This window comes from Centroberyx gerrardi, chromosome 24, assembly GCF_048128805.1.
Source record: "Centroberyx gerrardi isolate f3 chromosome 24, fCenGer3.hap1.cur.20231027, whole genome shotgun sequence".
Lineage (NCBI taxonomy): Eukaryota > Metazoa > Chordata > Actinopteri > Beryciformes > Berycidae > Centroberyx > Centroberyx gerrardi.
The window spans coordinates 19,843,131-19,868,631 of record NC_136020.1 but is presented as its reverse complement, the minus strand read 5'-3'; the positions used below and the strand labels follow the sequence as shown (position 1 = coordinate 19,868,631).

General features: G+C 41.0%; 1 protein-coding gene across 2 annotated transcripts; it reads right to left on the bottom strand.

The window, feature by feature from the left end:
• Window positions 1-2,050: 2,050 nt before the first annotated feature.
• Window positions 2,051-20,562, bottom strand: slc26a5 (solute carrier family 26 member 5). 2 transcript variants are annotated; one of them, XM_071896710.2, is made up of 18 exons: window positions 20,431-20,562; window positions 18,526-18,844; window positions 15,371-15,510; window positions 14,997-15,107; window positions 12,541-12,722; window positions 12,001-12,165; window positions 11,016-11,251; window positions 10,188-10,335; window positions 9,461-9,574; window positions 9,182-9,259; window positions 7,683-7,778; window positions 7,445-7,551; window positions 6,477-6,546; window positions 6,271-6,363; window positions 5,337-5,450; window positions 3,729-3,932; window positions 3,239-3,293; window positions 2,051-2,690 (listed from the first exon to the last, which is right to left on the bottom strand). In XM_071896710.2, the coding sequence occupies exons 2-18, from the start codon at window positions 18,684-18,686 to the stop codon at window positions 2,542-2,544; spliced, it is 2,223 nt and encodes a 740-aa protein (XP_071752811.2). In that variant the 5' UTR covers window positions 18,687-18,844; window positions 20,431-20,562; the 3' UTR covers window positions 2,051-2,541. The 2 variants fall into 2 exon arrangements, with proteins under 2 accessions (XP_071752811.2, XP_078137997.1); XM_078281871.1 differs by having other exon boundaries at window positions 18,526-18,863; window positions 20,441-20,562.
• Window positions 20,563-25,501: the final 4,939 nt, after the last annotated feature.

Below are 25,501 nucleotides of genomic sequence, written 5' to 3'. Positions count from 1 at the left end.
AGTCACTTGACCAAGGCAAAAAGAAGCTTGCTTAAAAACAATTCCTTCTCTCTGAGATCCAGTATTACAGTGAAAAGTGTTCTAGAAATGTAAAACAACTAGAAAGTCTATATCTAAAATATAGCCGCAAGCGGCGATTGCGGGGTCCAAGCACAATTTGATAAGACAGACAGACAAAACATTACAGAAGGTAGAAAGACACAACACTAACACCGGCTTTTGTGTTGTGACTTCCCGTGACTTCTGTCAAGTTAATCTTTTCATTGCAACCACATTGCTGGAGTTGTTCACAACGGCCAAACTTTCATTATTTGTCCTTGATGACTAATGAGTTTGGAAAAGACAAGTCTGGATTTGAACACACAACCTTCCATATGAAAGGCTGATGCTTTACCTACTGAGCCAAAGGCCTGTTACAGGTTTAGTGAGGAGAAACTAACTAAAGGGAGAAGTAGTGTGATACTGTAAACTATGATTGACAGACTGACAGTGCTAATCACTTTATAGAACATTATAGTGCTCTCCATTAACGAATAAAATAATACTAAGTCACATGGGCCAGAAAACTGCTGCTGCACTGCTCTCTGTGGGTTGAGAGGTCTGGCCACACCCCAATCAGTGATGCCATTCAGGTATTTTGCCATTGACAGATGATGTCAAACACCTGCTTTGAGTTTTCTGCACTGTGTGATTTAGTGTTGATTTACTTTTCATGAAACTTCAAAATGGTCACAATTCATCAGGAGCTTGAACTCACAACCTTGTGGTCCAAAGACCTGAGCTTCACCACTCTGCCAACTCCCACTTTGGTGTGTGTCACAGTGGGGAAACCAAACAAAGGGACAAGTGATAGGTCACAGGTGCTAGTCCAACCCATATTGAAAGCCTCAGAAAGAATATTATAACTGTGCTAGCGCGCCACATTAATCAATTTACACATGGCTTTACAGACATCATGTTGACAGTCTAGACATCATTTGTCTTTAGTTTGATGAAGATTGATCAAACTATCTTGAACATATCACATTGTCAATTTATCAAACTATTTGCAGCTGCACATTTCCATCTACTGTGCGTTCAGTTTTCAAGATATCATTATAATTTTTGGGCTGTTTACTAATTAAGGTATGGCGATTTCAAAAACCATGTTTTTTTCCTGTAACGTACGGTTTAGGAGGACAACACTGTGGGATCACAGTCAGATTTTGCTATAAACAGAGGGGGGCGACGTCAGAATCGGGGGTAGGTACCAGTGTACGAAAGATTTATCTCACTTCAGCCGACATGTCCTGAAAATTTCAGCTCTCTAGGACATACGGTTGATTTCTAATGATTTTTTGAAGTTGTGACTTTAATACCAATGAGCATTTGGTTATTATGCCACGCCCACTTTCATCAACAATGACCAAATTTCATGGATCGACTTGGACATCATCCTAGAACATGTGTAAAAATTTTCATAAAAATCTATGCAGTCAATTATGAGATATGAACTTTTTGCATTTGTAGCGCCCACTAGTGGTAGAGCTGAAAATGCTTTTGTGGGTGTGTTCACGCAACACTTCTCAGCATGTGTTTAAAATTTTGGCTTGATTAGATGAATGGTTAATGAGTTATGGCCAATTTAGTGTTATGGCGTGTTTCGTTAAAAGTTTATTGGTCGATAAAAGCCAAACCATTTGACCTATCAATAACCTTTACACAACTTTGAAAGAGGACAGTCCCAAGATTCTCCACACCAAGTTTCATGTGAATTGGATGAATGGCCTAGGAGGAGTTGCGAAAAAAGTGTTTCTTAAATAATTCAAAATGGCGGACAATGCAATATGGTGGACATTGAAAGTGATATGGGTTGGACTCGCCACCTTCCAAAGAATCTAGGAATACAAGAATTTTCAGTCTACGACACACGGTTCAGAAGTTATTGGCAAAAACGTCAAGTTGCTTGTTATAGCGCCACCATCTGGCCAATGTGCATGGGCTGCCTTGCCTGAGTAGTGGTGAGCCGTAGGAGCCCACCTGCCAAATATGGCTGCTGTAGGACTTACAGTTTCTGAGCTGCAGATACTTTTAATGGAAAGAAAGAAAGAAAGAAAGAAAGAAAGAAAGAAAGAAGCAGAATAATTCCAACAAATACAATAGGGTTCCAGCACTACGTGCTTGGACCCCTAATAATTCACTCTCAGCAGACACTGCCGAGAGGAAACAGCAATCAGGCTGTGGGAATGTTAGCTAGAAACTAAAATCCAGAAATTCTTAATACATAGTTTTCTCAGGAAAAAACGGCCTTCCATGTCGCTCTCATTTTATAAAACCCTAGGTAAAAAGGTTGTCCATCACTGTAGAGCGCTTCATGAAAGGGAAACCCCTCCCACCTGGGCCGCACAGGGCTGCAAAACACTCGTATATAACCCTTCAGTTCGAGTCCACGAGTTCACCGCCACTCCAAATCCGTAAAGCTCCTCCTGCAGCCGGGCGCGGCTCCGCTCTCGTCTTTTCCTTGCTGCGATTCGGCCCTCCGCCCCTGATGTCATCCTGTTATCAGGTGGTTTGATTGGTCGGAGCGTCGGACGGGCGGGACGTCCGGTGCTGACAGTGCAGCACGGCATCGTGGACGGTGGGGAACACCGTGTCAGGGGTCACGACCCCCGTGAAGAACTGTAAGGTGTCCAGCTCAGACAGCAGAGGTCCTGGTAGAACGAAGCAGAGACACAAGATATGTCAAACTAATGCCAATATGATATCTGGATAAACTACCAGTCAACAGTTTGTTTTTCATTCTCTTAAAGCAATTTTGATCTAAAGGCTTCTGCTTAAATGCTTGAAATGTGTTTCTTAGACAAATAAATAGTGAAGTTGATCCTATGTATGAATTTCTTTCCAAAGCCTTTGCCTTTCCATCAAGGCAAAGGGCGGATACTGTAAAGAATCTAAAATATAAGATAGTTTTGATTTGTTTAACACTTTTTTGGTCACTGCATAATTCCATTTGTGTTATTTTCATAGTTTTGACGTCTTTACTGTTATTCTAAAATGTGGAAAATAGTCAAAATAAAGGAAAATGTGAAACACTTTTAAATAGAAACATAAAGAGTACTTCTCAGGTTGGACTGACATCTACTGGTTAGAAAACGCATGCGATAGCAACTGCAATCTGCCATTGGCTGATCCATGACAAAACAGGAAACCTACATCACAGGTAACCAAGATCAGACGTTAGCCAACAGGCTTTACTTACTGCTGCATCCGGCTATGAACACCTCAACATCCACTGCTGCATATTCCTTAATCACCTGCAGAGAGAGACACACGACGCAGATGAAATGACATTAAAGCAGAGCTGGAAATCAATGGATCAAAACCGGTTCTGAAACTTCAAATTCTTCTAAAACTTCTAAAACACTAGAAGGATAGCACACATCATTCTGCAATAGAGTGATTCAATAGAGTAATATATGTACATGTAAAATGGTTTTCTACATATTCACGTTGTTCTGATTTTGGATATTTCAAACAGTATTGTGACAATTCTTTCTCTAAACTAGAAACATTATCCACTTAAGTTCTCTGCCATGCCCTACATCCGGATCCCGACCCACCAGTTGAGAAACCTGTTGTTGTAGCTCATTTCTAGCCTGAAATGGAAAACGCCCTCCAAGAATATTTTTTGTTTAAACTGACAGAACTAAACACTATCCGATAAACGAATGAAGAAAGGAAGAACGTACCGATTTCACGGCCTTGGCTCCCACCGAGTCGACGAAGCAGACGGGGGTCCAGTCCAGCACGATGCAGCGGACCGAGCAGAGCGGCTCCAGGAAGACCGCTTCCTCCGAGTCCGACTCGCTGTGTCTGTCCGCCAGCTGGCCGTTCCTCTGCTCCTCCGTGTGGTTATAGGCCAAAACCTCGTGGGTCACGCCCCTCTCCTTGTCCTGGAACCAATCAAAACACAGGAATGAGGGAAAGTGATGAGGGGAAGTGTCTGATGATATTCATAGTGTGACAGGCTTGAGCTGATATTCGATATTATTTAGTGAATATCGCGATATTCGATAAAAAGTCTACTAGTGGTAGGATAGTGAAAAAACTATAATTGAAAGTTAAAGTTGCAAGGAAATGACATTTCAGTGGAGTCTTGCTTCCGTAATTCGACGTATTTCTGGTTGAAACAGGATGTTGGGAGAGACTATTGATGCGGGGAGAAACTATTCAAAAGTGTTCAAAAGTTCAAAAATGTTAATCCTGAGCAAGATTCTTCCAGATTCTTCAAAATTAATACTTTTACATTTACAGATCAGTTAGATCTTTCCTCTCTCGCCTCTTTGGCTTCCTGATGTCACCTTACAGGATTTATGTGCATCGAAGTCGACAAAATTCAAAGTTACCTCTCGCTGCCATTTGGGGGCGCCAATGTGCGAAGTCGCCTAGTGCAGCTTCAAGTTCAAGTTCAATAAATTATTGCCATGTCAACCGAAGCTGATAGGAATTTGTACAGCTCAGGTTAAAAACAAATACAGGAATCAACATAATACTTCAACAGCTTCTTTGTCAATACACATCTCAGATTTCTCTCTACACAATGCCCAGGCCCAAGCAAGATGGACTGAGTGTCACTTTAACTCAGAGGTGTGACTGAGTCCCAAGTCAGTCTCAAGTCTTGAGTCACAAGTCTCAAGTCAAGTCCCAAGTCTAAATGTAGAACAGAAGTCAAGTCAGAACAAATCAAGAGTCCGGTATCAATTTAATATCTTAAAGAAAACTAAATATCTAGGACTTTTCAATGCAATATGGTTTTAATAGGATAAAAACTTGGTAAGAGCATCATGAGTTTGATTTCTATAATCAGTTTCAACTTCAATAAATTCAATCATTCCATACAAATTCAGAAAACAGAATTTAAATTCAGTCGTCTGCTGGAACAAATCTCATCACTTTCAATCTAAGTCATTTACACAAACACAAGATCTCAAGTCAAGACTTTAGAAACCTTTTCAAGTCATCAAAGTACAAGTCAGAGTCAAGTCCCGAGTCACCAGAACCCAAGTCAAGTCAAGTCTCAAGTCTTCTCTTCATGCATCAAGTCAAGTCTCAAGCAGGTAAAACTGTGACTCAAGTCTGACTCGAGTCCCCACCTCTGCTTCTGACAGGATGAGTTTCACCAGTCTTTCCTAATCCTGTCCAGATCTACACAAGAATCGACATCAATGACACTGGCACTTCAAACTGCCCCTCCTTCAGATGTTCTGACGACAGTGTAAACATGCAGCGTGTTGCAACAAGCATCAAGGAAACGAGGGAGGAACGGAGAGATATTACGGAAGAGATTTTGGCCTCACCTCGACTCGCAGCTTCAGCGGAGAGCTCAGACTGTGGTTTCCCTTCTGCTTGCTCTCCTTCAGCTTTTTTCGGGCTTTCCGGGCGGCTTGCAGGTGCGCAGGGTTTACACCCGTCTGTGAATGTTTTGGCGTAGAGAGCATGAGGTTAGGGAACTGGTTGAGTCCTATAATAGTGCGGCTCAAAGGACAGTGAGGTCAAACCGTCTCAGTTCCTCTCTTATACGACCCAATCTCTGCATAATAGAAACCAAAAACAAAAACTATTTCAAACCCTAGCTTCCCAAAACAACCAGTTTTCTACTGTTGGGTTCACTGAATTTCTCTAAATCCTCTTCTTCAAAATATGACCACTGTAAATATTTTTATATTAAACGGTTCTTACATAAACTCTATGAAGAAATCATTAAGTAATATAATAAGTGATTTGTTCTCTTCTCCAAAAGTTGATTGTTATAAATATTTTACTATGAAAAGGTTTTTTCTATATCCACTCGATTCAGAAGTTACTGAGAATGAATGGCCAATTATTTAATAAGTGAATTCTGGTTTCAGTTTATATTTTAAACTGATTACTAACTTGAAACTAACTTAACTTAATCCTCGTTGTACTTATATCTAATTCACATCAAGCTTTGTTTTATCACGTGTTTTATTCTGTCTACTGATTTTATTTTTGATATTTTTCTTTTTCAGTTTTATGTGACTTTGTAACTCTGTGCTATACAAAAAAACGTAATTATTATTATAAACTGATCACAACAATATAGTTATATATTGTTAACTATATAGTTATATATATACCAATACTGAGGTTATTGGCTATGGTCAAGAAGTTAAAATAAATAGCAGCATACTCCGTCCACGTGCACATTCACATGCTTATTCACGTGCACACACACACACACACACACACACACACAGCGGCTGAGCTTACCTTCTCTTTGAGGCTGTTCACATAAAGGTCGCTGTTGGCAAAGTAGATTGAAGAGTTGGAGTGGAAAATCTTAATCCCCGCACATTCAGCGGCCTGGGAGCGAGAGACAGACACAGGCTGTCAGAGTCTGGGCCAGCAGCACTTCATCCAACAGTGTTAAACACACACACACACACACACACACACACACACACACACACACTCACCTCTTCATACTCGTCCACATCGCAGTACAGACCCGAGCCGGGAAGCTGGCCCAGGACGGCGGTTTTGGGGCTGGAGAACAGAGAACAAGGTCAGAAACACCTGGCACCACTATCAGTCTTTGGTCAAACAACATTTAATTAAAACAAGTAATTCTTTCTTCGTTTGCTTTGTTTTAGCGTGCTTGGAGTGCCAGGTGGGTGAAGTTTTAGTACTCCTATATGGCAAACGTCTCCCACCAAAAAGCTGTTAAAAGACTTATTTGTACATACGGTTTGACTCATGTCTGGTACACATAATTACAATATAAATTCACAATGTCTAGATTTAATTAGGGTTAGACCAATATATCAGTTTGCTGATTTTGGCCTTTTACTAAATAACAGATATCAGTCAGTCAGTGTCGTCCAACTCTGATGTGATAGAAGTTCCTCACTGACCAAAACTACTGTCTGTAAAACCTGACATGGAGTTTTATTTCCTCTGCACATTTTATTTATTCATTTACATTTTTAATAATGTTTCTTGTAAATCAATTCTTCATTTAAAGGCCTAATGTATCCCAAAGTTTCCCCTTCCATTGAATAGATGTGGTGGGTCTCCCTGCCTTAAAGAGCTGCTGACACTAAAAGGATTTCATCAGTCTGGGTTTCAGTGGAGAGTTTTAGTGTCCCATGATGCTCTCAATGCTGTTTCAGAGGCTTTTTTCATCCTGACAAGAATAAAACACTCGTGTTTTTTGCATCAAAATGGTCAAATTTAAAGATACTGAATATTGGCTCGCAGCTGCAGATTCAATACAGAAATCTGGGTATCGGCACAGTCAAACTCTACATCAAATAAAACATTTTAAATCGTGTAATGGTAGAATAGAAACTTCATTTGCACCACAGATTCACACTTGTTTTCAGTTTCCAAGCATGAAACAGCAGAAACCGGTATAATAACAGGTATTTGCCATCATCAGTACCTCTGTGTCCTGTAGATGACGGTCAGTATGGCGAAGGTGACGGCCACCAGCAGGCCGTAGTCCAGACCCAGCAGCACCGACGCTGTGAAGGCCACCAGCCAGATCGCCTGCAGGAAATACAGACAGATACAGAAAACACATCAGCATGAAGAATTACAGACAGGCTCAACCTGTCAAACAGACCTGTTGAACACAGACAGAGTGCCGTCTGTCCCGTTCCTCCGGCTGACAGACTCACCAGTTCCACTCTGCTGGTTCTCCACAGAGCAGGAATGTCCCGCGTCTGTTTGAACATCCCCAGCAGGTTCACCATGATGATGGCCGCCAGCGCAGTCTGCACAGGACACACAGGGTTAGAGACAGAGAATATAACAGCATAGAATATAACAGAATAGAATATAACAGCATAGAATATAACAGAATAGAACATAACAGCATAGAATATAACAGCATAGAATATAACAGAATAGAATAAAATACAATACCATACAACACAACACAACAGAATAAACCAGAACAGTATGGCATAGAACAGTATAGAACAGAACAGAACAGAATAGAATAGAACAGAACAGAACAGAACAGAACAGAATAGAATAGAATAGAACAGAACAGAATAGAATAGAGCAGAACAAATCAGAACAGAATAAACCAGAACAATATGGAATAGAACAGAACTCAATAGAATACAATAGAATAGACCAGAACAGACCAAAACAGAATACAGTGGAATAGAACAGAAGAAAGTAGAACAGAACAGAACAGAATAGAGCAGAACAGAACAGAATAGAATAGAACAGAGCAGAACAAAACAGAACAGAATAAACCAGAACAATATGGAATAGAACATAACTCAATAGAATACAATAGAATAGACCAGAACAGATCAAAACAGAATACAGTGGAATAGAACAGAATAAAGTAGAACAGAACAGAACAGAATAGAACAGAACAGAGCAGACCAGAATAAACCAGAACAATATGGAATAGAACAGAACTCAATAGAATACAATAGAATAGACCAGAACAGATCAAAACAGAATACAGTCGAATAGAACAGAAGAAAGTAGAACAGAACAGAACAGAACAGAATAGAACAGAACAGAACAGAACAGAATAGAATAGAACAGAGCAGAACAAAACAGAACAGAATAAACCAGAACAATATGGAATAGAACCGAACTCAACAGAATACAATAGAATAGACCAGAACAGATCAAAACAGAACACAGTGGAATAGAACAGAAGAAAGTAGAACAGAACAGAACAGAACAGAATAGAATAGAATAGAATAGAACAGAACAGAGCAGAGCAGAACAAAACAGAACAGAATAAACCAGAACAATATGGAATAGAACCGAACTCAACAGAATACAATAGAATAGACCAGAACAGATCAAAACAGAATACAGTGGTATAGAACAAAAGAGAGTAGAACTGAACAGAAAAGAACAGAGGAATAAAATAGAACAGAATACAACAGAACAGAATACAATAGGACAACACAAAACAGAATACATAGAATAGAACAAGACAGAACCAAACAAAACATAATAGAACAAAACAGAACAGAACCTTCAACCCCAACATTAACAGACTACACATTGTGAGTCTTACAAGGTGAAATATTACGTTTAACTCGTTTCCTGATTTGAATATGATTCCGGTATAATTGTTACTTATCGGAACATAAATCTGTCACTGCAGCTTCACCAGACGGGAAGCTGCTCCACCCACCTGAGGGAGCGGCTGGAAGACGAAACCAATGGCCACCACCACTAGCAACACCACCAGAGATGCCAGCAGCCCTGCGATCTGAGCACACACACACACACACACACACACACATACACACACACACAGTGATAAGATAACTGTGTCAACACTATCCCACCAAGTCTCATTTAATCCTTCTTTGTGATTTTACAGCACCAATTAAGCCTTACTGAGACACTTGAATTTACTCAGAGGGTGTGTGTGTGTGTGTGTGTGTGTGTGTGTGTGTGTGTGTGTCACCTGCGTCTTGCCTCCGGTGCTCTCCTGCACCAGGCTTCGTGACATGGAGCAGGTGATGGCAAAGGTTTGGAAGAAAGAGCTGATGAAGTTGCACAGACCGAGGGCGATCAGCTCCTGAAGCACCACACAAACTGTTAGTCTCAACACATTACAACTGTATTTAATTATATGAATATGCAAGTGTTGGTGCTGTGATGCAGTTCATTAGGAGTGACAACCAAGTACAGGAAACGACCCCAAAAACGCAAGGGTTTATGGGTATAAGGAGACGGATGTTGACGTCTGATAGCCAGCGGTTCCTCATGCTTGTAAAGCCTAGCAGAAAAAAAATCTAAAGTCTGGACTGATGCTCATATTCAGCTATTTCTTCATGTGATCTTAATGAACACCAGAGAAGAAGAGACAGACAAGCCCATCATGTTTAGCTGAAGTTACAGGGACTGGAATCAGATATTTTTCTCAACAAATCCAACTAAATCTCAGCTAAATCTCTCGCAGGATGACAGATCACCAAAACTCTGTCCAATAAACAAGCTACTTCTGAGTCCATGTGACTTTTGTTTACAAGCCCTGGTCCACTTGTAATTGGGCAGTGTGAACCTAAATTAACCAAATACATAAATGCAAAAAAGTAAGCCGTATCCACTGTGGTTCAGACCAGAGAAAGACCAAGAAGTGTTTGATCTGGGCCAGCTTCAGATCTCCAGTGTTGTATAAACAGACTCACCTGGTTGCCGTCCACGCTGTACCCGTGCTTCAGAGCGAAGATCTTGGCCAGAGAGATTCCCATCGAGAATCCCACGATCGCTATGGCGAAGGAATCCGTGACCAAGTTAGGTAAAAGAGAGAAGTCTGGGAGAGCAGGTGGGAGGAGCCTGGAAACACACGACAATACATTATTATTATTATTATTATTCTTATGAAAAATGAAGAAGTCTGTCTGTATCTCACACTGCAAGAATGCACACAAACTCCCGCACAATATGACGGTACATATATGGTATGTAAATATTATGCAAATGATCCCAACCATGCTCTATGGCATTAAGGTTGCAATTGTGGACCTTCTGTGGAATTCCATTACTTTTCCATGACTTCCCCGGCCTGAAATTCAGACTGAATTTCGACATGTTCACACACATGCACACACACACACATGGCCACACACCACACACGTATAGAGGCGTACACCACACACACACACACACACACACACACACACACACACACAGAGAGGGAGAGAGACTACTACAACTATTACTTCAGCTACTACTTCATCTACTTCATCTCCTTAATTGTTTTCTTTCTTTCTTTCTATTTCTTTTTTCTTCCTTGTTTTGTTGCTTTCTCGCCTTCTTTCTTTCATTTTCTTTCTTGCTTTCTCTCTTGATTTCTTGCTCTTTCTTGCTTTCTTTCTGGCTTTCTTTCTTGCTTTGTTTCTGGCTTTCTTTCTGGCTTTCTGGCATCAAAATCTTTTACCACTCCATTATTCAGCCTGAAATTAGCTGTTTTCTGTGGGGTTGGGGGTTGGGGGTTGGGGGGGTTACCAACCTACCCTGTCGGTATTTTCCCGACCACGTCCACTCTGTAGAGGTCCGACAGGCGGAGGCCGTAGGAGACCCCCGTCGACACGATGACCACGATGATCTCTCCGGGAATGGGGACCGGCAGCTTCTTCTTGAAGCGCTCGTTGAGGTCTTTGACCCCGTACAGGAAGACGATGCACACCAGGCCCAGGATGAGCGTGGCCACGTTGGTGCTGGTGATGTCACTGAACACCGCCTGCACGCTCTGGGAGGAGAGAGGCGGGAGGGTGAGACAGAAAATATTAGCGATAAACGTGATCTCAAAGATATTAGTAAAACTGATGGGTTTCGGCACATGGCCAATGACAAACCCTGACGAAGGCTATGTGCTCAAACACAACGGTTTTACTAATAAATCTTTGTGTTGCTGGGATTTCTTCTCTCCCAGTGTTTCTTGCCCATTAGATGCACCTTGTTAGTGAAACTGTGCCAGAATACCACAGAATTTAATATATAACCCTATATAATTTCAACCTGCATAAGCCTAGCTGAAAGTTGAAAGTGCCTTTTCTTTTGCTGCATGGTAATAATCTTGTCAACCTCTTCTCAAGTATATTGGAGAATTTTTGTGTGTTGTGAGACAGATTATGATTGGATTTTAGATGACAGCATAATGAAATATGCTCTTGTTTTCTCATTTTTATTTTCTGTTTTTAATTTTCATTTAATTTATGTATGTTTTTTTGTAATTTTATGTTTTCTTTATTTTTTGTGTTGAGACAGATTCTCTGATTTGATATTAGATTCTAGCATACACATACTGTACATAGTACATCATAGAACAAAACACCTGCAACTGAAAAAGAAAAAAAAAAAACTTATTTTTTGTGCATTAAATAAACAACAACTGCAACCTTTTCAGTTTGCAATTACAGCTAGACTCACAACTCCCAAACAGAGGACCCAAATCCCCCCTCCACCCCTAAAAAAATCCCCAAATTCACTGTGACTCACATAAACTGCGGCGAGCGGCCCGCTGAAGCGCTGCGTCTTCACACCCAGCAGGTACTTCAGCTGGGAGACGCAGACATGAACCGCTGCCGCTGTGGTGAAACCTCGAACCAGAGGCTCCGTCAGGTAGATCGACACGAAACCAAACCTGAGGAGGCCCAGGACGAACTGCAGAGAGAGAGAGAGGGAGAGGGAGAGAGAATGAAAGAAAGCAAGGAAGAAAAGGATTAAAAAGACAGAGTACTTTGTTGTGTTTTGACATCAAACATCAAATTAAAGTGTGAATGCGTCAACACAGATTCAGGTTTCAGCTTGCGGACGCCCTGAGGCTCTGAGTCAACAAGTGGTTTTTGAGTGTGAGAAATCATCAGAACAAGCTTGCAGGATTTAATCAAGTTGTATCACTTTACTGTGTCGGGCTAACCAAATACCAGCCGCTCCACAGGGGACAGAGGTAGAGAAAACACTGGAGCACAAAAACACGGTGGATCTACCGAATCAACTTCCAGATAAAGAGCTTTCATGGAACAGACGGAGACGGACCTGGATGATTCCCACCAGCGTTGTGAGCACCACGGCCAGCTGGACCCGCCTGGCGTCGCGCGCCTCCACGTCCAGGACGGCCGACGCGTTGGTGCCGTTGGCGGCCTGGACGTAAAACATGGCGTCCGGAGCCTCCCGCACCACCACGCCCCCGATCATCAGGCTGATCACCGCAAAGGTTCCTGCAGAGAAAGACATTCTGACACTTTAGGACTTAACTTCTGTCATCTGGTGGAGGTTTTCATCCAAGGTCCAACTGGGAATCAAACTCCTAACCCTGGCAGTGTTAGAGCCATGGATTACATTAAGATCAAATATGCTGGGATTTATAGGATACACACTACCAGTCAAAAGTTTGGACCCACCTGATTGAATGTACTACGTTTTTCATTCTCTTAAAGCCATTCTGATCTAAAGGCTTCTGCTTAAACGCTTGAAATGTGTTTCTTAGACAAATATAAACAGTGAAGTTGATCCAATGTATGAATTTCCTTCCAAAGCCTTTTGCCTTTCCACCAAGGCAAAGGGCGGCTACTTTAAAGAATCTAAAATATAAGATAGTTTTGATTTTGGTCACTGCATGATTCCATTTGTGTTATTGTCATAGTTTTGATGTCTTTACTGTTATTCCAAAATGTGGAAAAAAAGTAAAAATAAAGAAAAATGTGGTGTGTCCAAACTTGACTGGTAGTGTATTTTCTCTTTTCTCAGAATATGGATGGGTGCCATGATAAAAATAGATGTTTGGGGGCCATATTTGAGGCTACACCCTTCATACTTTGCGTTTCTTCTCTATTCTTTCCTCGACAACCTCTAGCCACACATTTATGAAGATACATATGAACATATACAGGCTTGACGTTACATTGGAACACCCTGCCTAATGTCTGATCTTAATGTGATCAGTCGCCCAGACACAGACTCCCTTATCAGTATTGGTCCTCATTAGAGAGAACTGCAGTAGAGCAACACCAAAGCAAACACCACAATGCTTTCTCAAACATCATTATGGCTGAATCATGGAAATTTCCCACCTTAATGCCACTGTTTTCCAGGCTTGCTGGTGTACAGTAGTGTGATTTTGGCACCATGCACTTCAAGGGTGTGTTTGTGACTGAGTGTACACACACTATCATGTATTTCTTTGGAGTCGTAAGGTCGTCAGCACTTGAACAGAAGCCCAGATATTTCTTCTCACTCTGTGCCAGAAGCCGAGAGATCAACGTTTCCATAGCGACTTACTGTAAGGCGGCGTGTTGGGAAGAGGCCAGCTGCTGCCTGTCGTGTTTTCATTGTTCCTCTCACCTCTGGGTTTCTAAAAGGCTGAGCAGGCTCGGGTTGTGGTGTCCATTTGTCAGGTGGACTCAAAAGGTTACAGCCGACATTTGAGATGACACGGAGCCCTTTCTAGGAAGGAAAGTAGCCTGTGCTCAAATGAAGAGGGGGGTGTGGGAGGGGGGTGTAGTGGGGGGGGGGCGGGGTCACTGAAACCTCCCGATCACACCGCTAATGTCAAGTCAGAACACACTGAGCACATCTGAGTGAAAGACGACAAAGACGAAAAGATGAAACCTGCCCAATGTGAAGTCCTCTATTGCTTGTACATACTGCGGATCTACTGTCTTTGTAAATCTTCAGACTGTTTGGTAACACACACACACACACACACACACACACACACCGCTGGCTGCGGACCCCATGTGTGTGAGACAGAGACGGTCAGCAATCTGAGCTGACCAATGTGTGCTTGGCACTGACCGTGGAAAACAATCTGGCTATGTGAAAAGGCCACTGGTTGTCTAAGATTAAAAGACAAGTTAAGGTCTATTCAACTCTAAATCAGTGGCAGGCTGTTAAAGGCTTAGGGTTAGACAACCACAGGAATTCACTTCTCAGTGATGTTCTGCCAAAGGCTGATGGTGTTTACTTGTTGGTAGCAGACACTGCTCAGATAAGAGGAAGCCATACTGCTGCTTGCAAAGTGATCAGTTATTCTACCACCAGTTCCTGATGTACAGCGATGTGAATGAGCTTCCATTCAGACCTAAAAAATCAGTCATGTTTCTCTATTTCAGCAACATTTTGCAGGTTTACACTGCCTCCAAACTGTGGATATTGGTGGAAAACTGAACTTGTACTTCCTTCTCCCTTCCTACTTCCTTGATTTATCTCAAACTACAATTTATAGTACTTAGTAGAGAGACCAAAAGGGCAAGGGCTACAGACAAGACAGTTTACTGTGTCACAGTAACCTCCATTTGAAAACAAATCCAACTTATCAGACTATTCACTTTTACTTAGAACGTTGCTGAATGGATCTACAGCCACATATCTCTCTTTCTTCCACAGTTATCATCATCTGTGCACAGCCGGTTCTCCACTCGGCCTCCATGCTGGCGCCAGACGAGGCTGATGACTGCAAAGCCTCTACTGGGTGTTTCGGGTTTAACTCTCACCTATGGATATGTGTCTGGAGGTGCCGAAGAAGGTGTAGAGCAGGACGGGGTAGAACGAGGAGTAGAGGCCGTAAACTGGAGGCACGGCAGCCAGCATAGCATAGGCTAGACCTGGGGAAGAGGAGAGAGACAGACAGAGACACAGAGAGAGAGAGAGAGGGGGGGGTAAATAAATCAAACAGACCCAGAAGCCAAGTGATTGCGTCACACAGTAGAGCTAGAGAGATACCAAAACAAACACACAGTGTGAAGCCCAAACAAGCCGGTCAGGAGCCGGCAGCTGGCCCTTCACACACACTCGACCCTTATCTCCTCTGCTGAACTCAAGGCTGTTGTACGGCACGGCGGTGACGTCGGGACGGGGCGGCACTGACCTTGAGGCAGCTGCACAACTCCTGTGCTGAGGCCCGACACCACGTCCTGAAACAGGTAGTCCTTCACCGGATAGGACGGCAGCCATGTTAGAATGGGCAGGACGCTCAGCGCCGCCGCCTTGGCCTTCTCCGACGAACACCTGTGGAGCGAGACGGGAAGGAAAGACGGGAGGGAAAGACGGGAGGGAAAGAGAGGAGGGATGGATAGGAGGGAAAGACAGGAGGGAAGGACGGGAAGGGAGGGTTAATTTGTCATATTAGTCTTATGGTAATCACTTCATAATTTAAAGAGGCAATAAGTAAGATTTTCACTGCCCCATGGCTAGGCCTGTGCCGATATGAAGACTTCATTGTACGATTATCTTGGCCAAAATTATCTCGATATACCATATTATCCTGATAATTATTAATAAGATGAAAACCTTAAAATCAGTACTGTATATGCTTCAATTACTTAAAAACTGATTTATCACGTCAATAGCAAGACATTTCTCTGTTTTAAACACGTATGTAAAATATTTATGTAAAATAGTGACTTTTTGCGTTCGCTATTCAGCCTCCCAACAAGTTGCCAGTTATCGCGGTGGTCACAGTAATAAAAATAAGTGGCGGTGTAATAACCGTTATTGTTTTTTACCGCGATATAGTAATACCAGTTATTGTCCCATCTCTACCCATGGCACAAAACAACTATAATGACTATAATCAGGTTTAACAGGATGGACAGGGCTGCTGATCAACACCAGTGACTCAACGATTACTTCACCAGGTGCTGAGATTTCTGCCTTTTATAACTCACTTTCTGTCCTGCGCTCTGTGTTGGAACAAACTTATGTAGGAGGAAATCAGTTCTGTTGATTTTGATGCAGTTTCTACTGGTCGACAATAGAGGTTGTTAAAGGACTACACAGACCTTTTGGGAGTTTTGGTCCGGTAGATAGTTCTGTACGGTGCGCATGCTAACGCTTTAGCGTACATGCTAAAAGTGAGAAAATGTGAACTTGTAGCAGCTCTAAGGCTGATGGTTTGTTCAGTTTAATGACACGTCTAAACCTGCCAGGCTTGTTTAGGGGATTAGTAAATTAGACATAAAAATTTAACAAAAAACTTGCATTTTAAATGGCAGAAGATCTCTCTTCCCACGAGACTTTGAGCGTAACTTGTTTTGTTTACACAGGAAGCGAGCCAAGTTAGCCACACAGCTAAAGTTTCTGTGCTGTTGATTCGTAATGAACTTCAGTAATGATGAAGATTGAGATTTTGTTTTCAGAAGTTATGAATCTACAGGCCATAAAATAAAAACCAACACCAACTTTGGATTACTAAAAACTCTGTCTCTATACTTTGAGGATATTGCTACATCTTGTATGCTAAAGCGTTAGCATGCGCGCTGGACAGAGCTAACTGTAGATGAGATGATTGAGATGAGATGATTTAGGTGCCAATCCTCTCATCAGATATTGGCTAAGGTGAGTCCTTTAATGCCCCTTTAACTTTCAAGTAACTTCAATGTTAGCTCACCTTTACAGATATAATGTTAGCTAATTCCCACCAATTATCTCTATAAAGATCAAGTACCATATAACAACTTAATCCTCCTCATCACCAGAGTCCTGAACATTAGTTCATCTTTATGGACACACTGACGAGACATGTTGCTTAATTCCCATTTCCTGCAGCAAGTGAGATAGGAGGTTTATAATTACAGAGGAATCAAAGAACTGATCAATCGTGCCAGCGCAGGACAATGAGGGAGCAACGTCCAGGTCGCTTTTTATTGCCTTTGCTGATTTAATGGATAAACAGAGAAATTCACACCAGTTCAGTGGTGGTAAGTCATTCTGGATAAGAGCATCAGCTAAATGCTAAAAATATAACATTCATGTCAAGATTTTTTATTCTAATTCTAGTTCTGTCAAATTCATCACATATTTAATCCTTACTACAGCAGTTATACACCTGGTAAGGAGCTTATATTGTGTGAAAATAGTCTTATTCTGATGAAACATTTTCATATTTCAGCACACACACACACACACACACACACACACACACACACACACACACACACACATAGTACAGAAGCAGGTTTCCTCCAACATTATCTTCCTTTTGTCCATTCGCACATGGGAGGGGAACGATGTACTAAAAAGGGCTGAGGTTCTTATAATTGATCGTCCTAAAAGGCAGAACACACCCTCAAATCAAAGATGACAATCTGCACTTTAGCCCCACAGTCATTGTGTCGTCTCACACCGAACACCGAGCCAAAAGATATATCAGTGTGTCACCGTCCAAATACCTATAAAATGAGATCCGAGGCCCTCCAGATAGGCCTTTACTAATGTGTGTTGGTGACTGAACTGTCACTGTATTTTTTTATGTTTTTAACTTATGAACACTTTGTGACACTTGTCTTGAAAGGTGCTACTGCAATGAAGTTGTGCTTAGTTTTACTTACTTACTCCAAAATGGGCCTTTATTCTATTTGGCTATTCAGTATGAAAAGTTGAAAACTGTGCCAGATGCGTTTCGGCCCAACGGACTTCATCAGTGTTAGGAACCAAATAGAATTAAGGCTTTTTAACTTGTTTTGGAGAGTCTTGAATACATTTTTCCTCATGACTACTAAACTCATGACTACTTTTGTCACACAGCAACCAACCCCAAAATCTTTAACATCAGAGACCAAGAAGCTTCACAGCTTCCTATCTGTTTTTCAAGAAGCTATAAAAACTCACTGTGTGCATGTTGGATTTATTCATTTATACTACTCTCAGGAGTCTAGATCCATACTTTCTTTTAGATCCAACATTAAGAGCCCCATAGATTTTTAGATATTTTTTTATATCACGATATGACTCACATATGCAAAAATCACATGTTAAATAATCAAATTGATGTTCATCCCATTGAACAAAAGGTAATGCTAGGTGTGGTCTCAAAAAACAAAACAGAAATTTTCAAATCATACTCCTAGCATACCTCACTTTGTCAGCGTTTTTAAATAAAATGTGCTCGTTATCATCAGTTTAGAAAGAAGACTTGTGTGTCACGATATCACCAAATCATCACAATATGATTCCGCCGAAAGACGATAAACGATAATATTGAATTATCGCCCCTGAGAGGTAAATATGTAGATCTGTACTCACCGGAGCTGCTGTGCCAGTCTCTGTCGGAGGGAGGGAGCGCTCCTCTGTCTGCGGTGCAGCAGCTGTGAGCGGAGGAAGGCTTCGTCGTAAACCGGTCGCTCGACCCGGTACATGAGCGGAGCCTCGGCGTCGTCCCGGGCCGCCGCTTCTTCATGCTCCATCACACCGGCAGGAGGGCTGGGCGAGTCGGGGGGGGGGGGGGGGGTTGGGGGGGGAACGATCCGGCTTTCTGCTGCTGTTTATTCCCCCCGCTGTCTCATCTCAAGTTTAAGTTCTTCTTCATTCCTTTGTTTACGGCAGCTTCTCTCTCTCTCTCTCTCTCTCCGCACTTCCCTTTTCTGCTCAGAGGGAAAGAGGAAACAAAGACAGTCAGTTACAGTCGACTCTGTGTGGTTTGGCTTTGACTAGTGGGATTGCACCAACTTTTCAGTACTAAGTGAAAAGAATGGGAGCAGTGATGATAACCCGCAAGGTCTGTGTGTGTTTTGCATTTCTGCATTGATAAGAAGGAATTTATTTGGATTTGGGAGACTGCCACCTTTGAGTAAATGTTTTATCTGATTATTACCCTGCAGACAAATATTTGCTCACTGCCAGTGTGTGGAATGACGGGTATTGACGTTGTATTGTAGGCTACATGCACATGATATCTGTTGTTCAGGCAGAGTTTGCTGTACAAAACCATGTGGGGGAAAGGTTCATCTTTATAGGTCAGAGGGTCGGAGCCGCAGCACACTGAACTTTCACTGCTGGAGTCCTGCAACCAAACTAAGAAGAAATAGGTTTCTAGGTCTCTATCAGATACTCAAATCAAATGGTGAAGGTAAAACTCACTCTTTGTCCTTTTTTGGTATTTTTTCATATTCATGTGAAAGCACAAAATTTGTCACAAGGTAAACTTATACAGACACAAACTGGCACCTAACAAAGGAGAAGGTAGATAACCTTAACAAAAAATGACTATAATAAATATAATTAGTGCTAAAGCGATTAGTCGATCAACAGAAAATTAATCGATTATAATCATGATAATGATTAATCGTTTTAGTCATTTAGGCTATCAAGTAAAAATTCCAAACATTTACAGGTTACAGCTTCACAAATGCTAAGATTTGCTGCTTTTCTCTGTTTCAAATCATTATAAATTGAATACTTTGGGGTTTTTTGGCTCCTCATCAGACGAAGTAAGCAATGTTAAGAATCACTTTGGGATCTGGTAACTTGTGATTGGCATTTGTCATTATTTTTTACATTTTATGGATGACATGATGAATCGATTAATCGGAAAAAATAATCGATAATGAAAATAATCGTTAGGTTCAGTCCTAAATATATACATATAATATTGCTATATGGACTTACAGTGTGTCTGCGGTACCCAATAGTTGAGTTTACAGTGACTTATCTGCTATGGTATCACTATGATATTTGTATAGTATTCTTATACATTTTATAATGAAATAGTTGTTTTTCATAAAGGAAGGTGATGTAAGTGATGATGTTACATATTTACACCAGACCTTATAACACATCCTGTTCCTCTCAGATTATAATACTTTCTACTTTTCTGACTAGCTACATGAAACACCTTGGTGACAAAGCAGCTTCATGTGATACTTTCATTTTGTAACAGAACTGAGTCCTCAGATCCTCCAGCTGAGTCTGTGAAGCTCCGACTGAGCCTGCAGTCTCTCTCAAGTGACATTACAGCCTCAAGCTCTTCCTGTTTCCTCTGTTTACACAGCAGTGATGAAGCACTGCTAAGACTTTACAGTGAGATGAGTAAACAGATGATTTAGAGATTGATTTAGAGGATACAGGTAGCCTGTACCAGCCTAGCTGTGCCAGGAGAGGTTTTCTGCCTCCACAGCCTCCAGTATGAAACACACAGATGTGAATACAGACCGCAGCTCACCTCTTCCTCCTCCTCCTCCTCTTCCTCTTCCTCTTCAGCCTCCTGTCGGGATGCTGCCGCTCAGGAGAAGATTATTTTAGCGGCTGACCGCTTCAGTTAAACTTTAACATGGGCAACGTCCTCTGCCAGCCGTCGAGATCAGTAGCATAGTGAGCATACTACGCCGAAGATCGTCTATGTTCGAGAGGATGAGTCACGCGATAGTGAAAGAAACTTTCCCTCCTTCTGGTCTGGTCATCGATGCCATAGCAACCGATGTGATGCAGAGCAGAGACTGCAGAGAGTAAAGGACAAAGTGAGTGTGATGTCATTTGAAATCGGTTTTCTGGGCGCCGCAATTTGGTGTTTTTCGAAGCACAAGCTCTTTCTCAGTATGCGTTCTTGTGCCATCTCACCAAATCCGTGTAAAGCCTGACTTCTAATGGTAAACTCTTTGGTCCCAGGTGACGTCACCACCTGTTGTAGGCTACTCTATAGAAGGTGTAGACCTACATCACCTGACGCCAAAGATCAGCCAATAGCAGATGGCAATTTCGGTAGCATGCTTTTTACCAGTAGATGTCAGGCTTTACACAGATTTGGGCTCTTTAAAGTAAATTCCAAAAGTAAATGATGACTGAGGTGAGGATTTCAACTTAATGCCAGACAGTGTTTTTATTGTTACAGTTGTTTTATTGTGTAAGGCAGTGAGGCCTTACACCCCAAAATAGATATATATAGATACAGATTCAACAGTCTCCCTCTCTTGACTTAGTGGGCCAAAACCCCTGAACTCAGGAAGTTGTCCCGCCTTTTCAGTTTTCCTCTGCCCCAAACTAGGGGTGTAGCCCTCGCCCTGGAAATGTAACCCCATGGAACCAACAACCCATGAACATTTTACCCCAAAAAACTCTCTTACTCTTCCCCAAGACTCGCTACAATATCTAATGAGTGATGTATGATTCCACAACCAAAGAAGGTAAGGATGGAGGATAGATAAAGATCACAGACGTTTACTTGCTATCTGAGGATGCATCAATCCAATGAGCAGTCCAATGTAATAAAAATTAAAATGATTAGTCTTATTCACACTAACACAACAAACTCTACTTATGAAAAGCGAGCGATAGCTGCTGCTGCACATGTATGGCTGATTTTAAATTTGTCCATAGCATGACAGCAGAGTCTGACTGCGTTTCTGGACTCTGATAATAGGTGCAGAGTGAGAGCTCTTTTGCTTCTTCCTCTCGGGCAGCAGGAAGATGAACCGCCTGCGTCACGCCCCTACGTAATGACGTCCAGTAGTCACGGGGCTCCTAATTCCCCGCGTTGCCCGGATTTCATCATGTGCATAAATCAACAGAGATATTTTATACAGGAGTAAACATATGGTCTTTCAATAACAGATTATTTTTGGGAGTTTTCAGAGTTTTTATCTCATAAAATATCAATTACTCTCAAAGATGTTTCTGTTTTTTTGAGCTCTCCCATCTTCTTGTGAAAGGTTTCACTCTCTGTGTGAGCGTCTGTTTCCCAAATCACTCTCCTACAGTTTCTACAGTTTCACTTCTACAATTTCCTAAAATTCATGATTAGAAAAGAATCTAACACAGTGATTCTCAACCGTGTTCATATCAAAGACCCTTAATGTAGTCCACATTAGGGCCACGGACCCCCGATTTTGTTTCTCAAACCCAAATCTGAGAATATTTTTATTGTTAGATATGATTTTGTCCAGGATTCCATGACTATCTGTAGTGTAGGTAGAGAGATAACAGAGAAACTATGATCAAAACAGTCATTCTTCTACATTCTCTAATTGTGTTAACTTCTTGTAAATTCATCAGTTTGCTGAGGACCCCCTGGAACCCCCTTCAAGGACCCCTGGTTGTCCCCGGACCCCACGTTGAGAACCACTGCTCTAAACAGAGCTAGTTTCAGTTTCTCGTGTGGTCTCTGTCTCTGAATTTCTTTAGTACCAGTAAGGTGAAAGAACTGTTATATAAGATTATTCATAAGTGTTACCACTCAAAACGTTTCTTTAGAAATGTAAAACACAAAAAAATCAATAACACAGTCTGTACATTTACATAAATATACTCATAGATTCTGGAAAGATGTCTGTGGTTTTACTATTAGTCATCTAAATTTACCTATCCTTTGTTTTTGTTTGTTGGTTTTACATAGTTGGTTTTATAGGGTTTTTTTTACTTGCTATATGTATTTGTACACTGTTTTTATTTATGCCAATACTACTTCATGTAAAGTATCTTTGAGTATCTTGGAAAGCGCTGTACGAATAAAATGTATTATTAAATTTACAAAAAAAACAACACATTTTACTTCCTATAACTATTAGAGAAATTGTATATGATTCTATAGTATATACATCTCTTTTGTCCTAATAGAGAAGCCGTTCAGACGCTCCCTCTCTGTATGAAAGGTTTGTTTTTTTTTTATAATTGTTTTTGTTGATATTGGTGGTGGTATGAGATGAGTTTTATATTGTAAACGTTATTTTGAAAAACTTCCCAGTGTTGCAGTTTCACGGTGATTCAGTTTTGACTGCTGTTGCTTTAAGAAAGGTTTGTTTCCGGAAGTGCCTGTGTGTGTCCGTCAGCGAAATGACTCCGTCCCGCCCGGCGACTGTACTGTTCTTCCAGGGAGGATGTCGTAAAATCTTCGTTAAACGTTTGCATAGGCCTACTAATCTTTCTTTGTTAATTAAAAAGATAAATTGTTTAGTTACTATCATATCAGTTAGGGAAAGGAAAGTGAATGATACGTAGCTAACCAAAATGAAACCAAACAGCATATGAAAACCGTTTTAGCATCCACTAGAAACAAAGCAGTGGAAACAATAAAAAACAGCCAAAAACCCCAGATGTATATTGTATATATTCATAGAGCCCGCTACACACAGATATGATTTTACACTTATAAAAACATCTCACTAAAAACAAAACAGAAACAAACTAGAGCAAACAAAAAGAAAATGAAGCGTAGTAGCGTGTTGTTTCCACTAGGGGGCGACAACAGACAGAGTTAAACCTCTTTAACAGGAGGAGAAAGTGATTGTAAGAGTTGTATTATAATAAAAGACAAGCTGGGAATTATTTGGACTGGTGCTATAAGCTGCTAGCTCAATGAGAAATAAATAAGAAAAACAAAATAAAAAAATAAATGAGAAAATACAAAATTGTTGCATCGTGCATTGTTGATATACAGTTACAGTATAATCTTAAACACTTAATGAACTGACCAAAGCAGTCACATCATTTATTTTAAAACCTACATTTTTGCTTTTTTTTTACACACACACACACACACACACACACACACAAACACACACTGGGAAAGAGAGACAGAAAGAGAGAGAGAGATCGCTGTGTACTGACTCTATTATAAAGATACAAAACTTGAATGAACTTGGTTACAACATGGCCTGTTTTCAAAGTAAGAGACACAAGAATTGTACAGCTGACACACCTTATCAGAATGTTTGGAAAGCAACAAATTGAAGCAGAGAAGAAGAAGCATACCAAGCTGGGTCAAGGCCATATCAGAGAGAAGAAGAAGAAACACAAGAACATTCAAAACGGGTGAAATCAGAGTCAGCTTGTTAGTTTTCACTGAACATCTTGTGCTCTGGTCAGGTAACAGTCAGCGAAATGCCTTTTTAATCAGCATCACTCACACACACACACACACACACACACACACAAACATACACACACATACAGTGAGCAAGAGCTAAGGGGTCAGTTTGTTCTATTTCCTCCCTCACAGACACATGGATATCCCCTCCACACACACACACACACACACACACACACACACACACCCTCCCACATCCACACACACACACACACACACACACACCCTCCCACATTCACATCCACACACACACACACACACACACACACACACACACACCAACCCCTCTCTCAAATAATAATCCACTCCGAGGGGCTTCAGGAGAGAAAGAAGAAAAGAGGGAGAAGGAATCAGAGAGAGAGAGAGAGAGATTTGAGTGATTTCTGGTCAAAAAGTGTATGAAAAAGAGAGAAAGAAAGAGAGAGAGAGAGTTTAGACGTTGAGTGATAGGTCAACAAGCCTGTTTGTGAGAGGATGTGTGATATTATGGGATGTTCCATGTTTAGCATCTGAGTGAGAGCTGCATCTTGTGGAATATCAGCGAATCTCTCCTGAACCAGGAGCTCAGGTGGGGATGGAAATGATTTTGTGACTTTTGTGTAAATAATTGTGCGTTGATTATCTTAACGTCTGGCATTCATAGTCGCTATGTAACTGTGAGAATATGATTTCAGTTTGATCTATTTCTTGAGTGATGAATTCTATTTTTTCTTGGCATTATAAAGCAGTGGATTCCACAAGTATCAATATGAGGTAATGTTGCAATAGTGAGAAAAGGAGAAAGATCGATGTTTTAGCTGATGAAGTTCACTTTTTCAAATGTGTTGGTGGCATTTAATGATAATGGGGCTACTTGTGGCAGAAATCCCAAACTCATGCTCTGATCCATTGGTTCATGAATATAAAGTTAATATAGATAGAGAGAGGCAAAGTGGAAAATAAACCTCTCATTCACTCTGGTTTTCACTGTCAGCTTGTTCACTGACACAACTTTATCAATTTTATCCTTGAATGTGTTAAAGGGGCCCTACTATAAGAATTACAAATGTCCTCTATTTATATGCTTATATGATTAAACACGTTTAATGAAGACATTGTTAAAATATGACTTTAGTTAGAGTGAAATTTGATTCTTACCCTGAGTCAGTATGAAAACAAAATCATGAAAATGTAATAATATGGCAGCTTTAATTCCAGGCCCAGCTTGGCTACAGTCAATTCAGTTCAGTTCAATTCAAGGTGTTTAATTGGCATAATACATTAAATTACTTATTGCCAAAGTGAAGTCAACAAATTCAAATTCAAATGACAAACTTGACCACATGACAGTGACAATGAACACTAAATATACAACTGATGTGTCATCAACTTAGTAAATAAAACCATTAATTATCAGTCAACCAATTTATCTAAATACATACATTT

Excerpts from the sequence above, each read along its gene's own strand:
- slc26a5 (XM_071896710.2), bottom strand. The coding sequence starts at position 18,686 with ATGGAGCATGAAGAAGCGGCGGCCCGGGACGACGCCGAGGCTCCGCTC. Across the intron at positions 15,511-18,525 it reads AGACTGGCACAGCAGCTCCG|GTGTTCGTCGGAGAAGGCCA; the intron begins GTGAGTACAGAT and ends CTCGCTCCACAG. Across the intron at positions 12,723-14,996 it reads CTCCAGACACATATCCATAG|GAACCTTTGCGGTGATCAGC; the intron begins GTGAGAGTTAAA and ends CTTTCTCTGCAG.